The sequence below is a fragment of the Thunnus albacares genome, chromosome 7 (genome assembly GCF_914725855.1).
Source record: "Thunnus albacares chromosome 7, fThuAlb1.1, whole genome shotgun sequence".
Taxonomy (NCBI): domain Eukaryota; kingdom Metazoa; phylum Chordata; class Actinopteri; order Scombriformes; family Scombridae; genus Thunnus; species Thunnus albacares.
Window position 1 is genome coordinate 28577254 of NC_058112.1, and position 5127 is coordinate 28582380.

The 5127-nt window shown below is 39.5% G+C and overlaps 1 protein-coding gene across 2 annotated transcripts in view; it reads left to right on the forward strand.

The window, feature by feature from the left end:
* Positions 1–4842, forward strand: part of lrrk2 (leucine-rich repeat kinase 2) — a 37493-nt gene extending 32651 nt beyond the window's left edge. For both annotated transcript variants that reach the window (XM_044356143.1, XM_044356144.1), the window contains exons 46-52: positions 281–353; positions 570–760; positions 1150–1302; positions 1941–2167; positions 2969–3037; positions 3148–3280; positions 4188–4842. In XM_044356143.1, the coding sequence (XP_044212078.1) occupies positions 281–353; positions 570–760; positions 1150–1302; positions 1941–2167; positions 2969–3037; positions 3148–3272 (838 nt within the window). In that variant the 3' untranslated portion in view covers positions 3273–3280; positions 4188–4842. The remainder of the gene's footprint in view (positions 1–280; positions 354–569; positions 761–1149; positions 1303–1940; positions 2168–2968; positions 3038–3147; positions 3281–4187) is intronic.
* Positions 4843–5127: the final 285 nt, after the last annotated feature.

Below are 5127 nucleotides of genomic sequence, written 5' to 3' on the forward strand. Positions count from 1 at the left end.
AAGAGACGTCAGCAGGGTCACAAATAATCCTCCTCAAAATGATTAAATGATTAAATGATTGGTAAATGGCTGAGAAATAATGCAATTTTAAAAATTCATTTTTTTAGTAACTTCGTAAATGATTATTAACAATGTTGGGGAATGGTCAAATATCCAGAATTTTTCATAAAAATGTAGTTATATTTTATATATAGTATGTGCACATGTGAAACAGGATAGTTCTGCTGAATCTACAATCAGACATTAATGTTTCTATTTTTATCTTTTTCATTCGTTTCAGCCAAAGAAAGAATTATTTGCTGGTTGGAACAGCAGATGGGATTCTCACTATTTATGAGGACTCTGTACTGAAGGTAAATATTAGATATTACAGTAAATATTAGATATTGAATCTTAGGTCCAATGTGTTTGCTTTCTAAGGATGTTTTTTTTTTTGTTTTTTTATTATTATTCTCGTGTTCATATATTACTCATACTGTATGGGACTTAAATTGCAACTATCCATCAAACTTTCTTATAAAGCCAGCAGCAGAAGTTCAGAACTTGATTTTCCTCGTATCTCCTTCCAGCAGGAGAACGGCCAACCGGTCAAAACTCTCACTGTGGGCAACGTCAACACACCTGTGATGTGTCTTGGCCAGTCGATGCACTCGCTTGACAGCAGGTCCGTGTGGGCCGGCTGCGGGACCAAGATCCTCTCCTTTACGGCCGACTACGACGTCTCCAAGACCATCGACACGAGACCCAACCTCATCTTCCAGTGAGTCCCATGTCATGTAGGGAAATATAAGAAAGCTGGTTCTCTTGGCTGTCTGGGAACATTATGGCACGAAAATGGCCCGATAAACTCTCACATCCCTTAAATAATACGGTTAAGATGCCCTTGAGCTGGATGGGGCTGGAAAATGAGCGTTTGCACTAATCAAAACTCTTTTTCTGCCTCAATAGGTTTTAGATAATTAAATGCATATAATGGAAATCCCGATTATATGCAAGGTCGTGACTTGTGAAGGCTCTGTTTGTTTTAAGTGTTTGGATTTAATTTTGAGTCCTTATTTCAAAGTGACAATCAGGTCTTTAGAGAGCTCTGAGGAATCTAGGCGGTAGCAAAAAATAAATAGAGTTTATAGAGTTTTGTGTGTCTTCCAGGCAGCAGCGTTCACTCGGCGGGGAGGCTTGTGTGTCTCGTATGGTCGTGGATCAATACGTATACCTGAGCAAAGCCGGCACAGCCACCGTTGAGGTTTGGGACAAGAGGAGCGAGAGGATGGTGGACTGCATCGACTGCGCTCAGATAATCAGGTACACACACAGGAATGTTTGTTAAATATTTGTGGCGGCTTTGATCCGACTTCTCCTTGTAGTGACAGGTTTGTTCTGACACATCGGCCGTCATCTTTCATGTTCTGTAGTTATTTGTATCTTGTTGTTTTTCCTAAAAATTTTTGCAATTTCCTCACCAATTTCATCAGCCAGTTTACTGATGTGAACATGTGGGTGTTTCCTGGAAATGAAACAGAAAATGTGTTTTACATGCACTCTATCAAGAACACTCGTTTCTAGCCTTGAGTAAACAGCACATCCAGGTAGTCTAAGTAGCAATAATAGAAACAGTTACTATGACTGAAAAGAGAGAAATGAGAACCACATGTAGACATTTACATATAAATAGAAAATCAAAAGTGAAAATGTAAAACCCACACTGTCTGGCACCTAAGTTATTTTTGGAAAGTGCAGACACCACACATGAACACCTCAGGCAGTACTTACCTAGATGATGTCTCATCTAGTGTAACAGGATAGTCGTTACGAACAAAACATTTGTGTGTCTCGGATGGACAATAATAGTGTATTTATTCCTTTCTAATATAGTTCGCTGTTTGTCTGAGTTGTTCATACGACAGCAGCAGTTTGTTAATAACGACTTCTCTTCCCTGCAGACATGATTCTGGCTGCAGAGGAAGGCAGGGCAGCGAGGTGGAGCTGCCCACCGAGGCGGCTCCCTCCTGGGCCAGAGTGAAGGCCCTGCTGGTGCAGAGCGCTGCAACCCTCTGGATTGGCACTAGAGGGGGCCATCTGCTGCTGCTGGAGCTCTCCAAACACCAGACACTGCAGGTCATCGCCCCTCGCTGCGATTCCATCCGCTGCATCGCCTCTGCACTCATAGGTTTGCTGCTCAAGTTTCAATCGTTTATTTGTTTATTTTCATTTCTATGTCCTGCCATCATTGCGCAAGGTGTGTAGGTTGTTAGTGTATGTTGTGGTGGTGACACATTCTAGTTTCACAATTACAGTATCTTGACAGAATCCTCATTCTTACACCGCAGGCTTCCTGTGTTGAAAGATTTCATCAGATTTTGGGCCGTTGTGTTGCATGAATTTGCATATTAATGAGCAAAAGCTGATTTAGAGGAAACTGCAACAGTGTCGTTTTAGGGAATCAAGTATATCTGAACATGTGGTGATACAGTGAATGTTATTTTAAAGGATTTTGCCTAAATTAATACAACCCTCATGACTGACTTTATTAGAACAGCTGCTTATGTTTAGTATGAGATGGTGAAGATCACAGAACATAAGGAAGCTCAGTTGCCGCTTCAGATTGAAGGCAAAACTCATTTCCGGCACACACTCAGTCATTACGTTTACATTTTGTAACACAGCTTTTCTTGAGTATTTGAACCTGAGGATATTTAGCATGAAACAGTGTAAACACTTAGGAATTTGGTTAATGGATAAAAACAAAAAAGAAGGATGTTGAGTCAGTCCATAAAACCGTATGATACTACAGCTGTTTTTTTTCTTTTGTCTTCTATCAGAGTGATTCATTGTTGGGTTGTTTGTGTGAAGAAATGTGTGAAACAGCCCACCCTGCTGCTCACAGTTTGCCTGCATATTCTCCATCAATATGTTACATCCATACGTCTTTCCCTATGAACTCTGTCAAGTGTAATTTCTCCGTCAACAGAAACACTAAATTGGAAGAATGTGGTGCTGGTTCTGGGTAGAAGACTCCCACAAGACAAGAATCACTTTGGTGAGACTGATGGTTCATTGTTTGGCCCACTCTTTATGAAAACAGTCGTCTCGCTTTGTTTACTCTGTGTTTACGTTGCGTCTGAAGTTTGAGTTTGTCTCCGCCTTCAGACGAGGAGTCGGTGCTGATGGTGTGGAACAGCACGCTGCCGATGGAGGTCAAAGACCTGAATAAACACTGCGAGAAGAGAGAGCAGATCGCAGCCCAGATGAGAGAGCAGCTCCATCACAGCTGAACCCACAGGTGTGATCAGTAGTACAATGGAAACCACTTGTAGTGATCCCGTCCGTCTGGGTCAAATTGATCACTATAAACAGTTACATTTTAGGTTGCACCTTTGAATAATGGTGATTGACATTTTTCACCCTTTCAGATCAAATGACCAATTAATTAATTGAGAAAATAATTGACAGATTAATCAGTAATGAAAATAATTATTAGCTGCAGGCCAGAATCAAATATTGCCATCTGGCAGTACATCCACCCCATTAAATTCAACAGTGCCAGCAATGACCTAATATAATGTGAGAAGAAATATCACCAGACTGCAGTTCCCCTCAGCTCTGCAGAGTATTTTAGTGCCTCCTGAGTTCATTGTTCATTATTAATTGTTGTCAACAGCAGCAGCTGTTTTCAGTGAAAAAATCTAAACTTGCTGTACCTGCTACCTGCCCCGGCACCATATGGCAGGCGGACGAAGTTAGCGACTAGCATTTAGCTGCAAATGAGCCAAATATTTCTCTCATGAGTTAGTGGAGATAAAAATAGAGTTAAAAGTTGAGTGAATATTAGAATTACATTCATGAAGTAGCCAGAAACACAACTCCAAAGAATGTTGTTTTATATCTGCTTATAAGCAACTGTTAGCTAGCATGTTAGCCATATCTTCTTTGTAACGTGATAATACATCGATGTAGTGTTTACAGCTTGTTCTGCTGCCCCCAAGTGGCCAAAAGAAATTTAAGGAGGCAGCTTTAAAGAGAGTTTTCCTGGTTGAAATGGTGTAGATGTCGACATCTCAGAGAATATATTGTTGCTAACCCAACCCTTACCTGTAGTAGTAGTAACAGTACTAGCAGCGGGGAAGGAGGAGGAATGGCGATGGCAGCAATAACATGACTGTTTTTGTTTAAATAATTTTTTTTTACAGAATGTATGTCGAAAAGGGATCAACTCTCCAGCGCATCGACGTGTCAGCTGTACATATCGAAGGGGACGTTTTACCTCATTTTCCGACAGCCATGCTTTTACTTCACCGACCCTGGAAGACCAAGAACTAAAAGGGGAGCACGTTGCAATGACATAATAAAAAAAAAAAAAAAAAATGGATTCTAGAAATCAAGAATTTTCCTTTGTTGAAGATGCACTCCAATGAAATAATGTGCCATATTTTAGCAGATAAAGACAATCTTTGTAAATTTTGAAGAGAGACAGTTTTCTAAAAGGGACACAGATGGTCTAATTTGTGTTTTTATCAGGGCAGAGAGCAGTGCAGATGTTCAGGAAGACCTCCTGCTCCTAATGATTACAGATATTTGTTTACCTGTATGATAGAAAACCAGAAACTGGAAAGAAAGCCAAAGTAGAAAAAAAAAGCCTCTAAAAGTGTATATTTGATTATTTATTCTCATGTCTTTGTTTGTGTGTTTACCATTGAGCTCATTCACTCCACATCTGTAAACAGAACACAGGACTTCACATACTGTATGCTGCCTGCTTTGTACACGTCTTTATGTCATGTTGCCTAATGTTAATGTTGTTGATGGTCTCACACAGAACAAGTCAGTAAATACTATTTTATGAAATGATGGCTCTCTGTTTGAGTTCTTGTTTGAATATTCTTTACAAAACAACATGGGGGACACAGTTGTGATGGCTATTGTTTTTGAGCAAAATTAAATTTTTAGTGTTTGTTTTTCAATATAAATGACTAAATTGCTCTTTACATGAAGTTTTTTTTTCATATTTGTGGTTTAATATTGTTGTATTTACATTATTTCCATTAAGATTTTCCCATATTTGTCGGTGGAATGATGACATATGTATTGGGAATAACAAGAAAAATGATGAATTAAACACAAACATCAGTG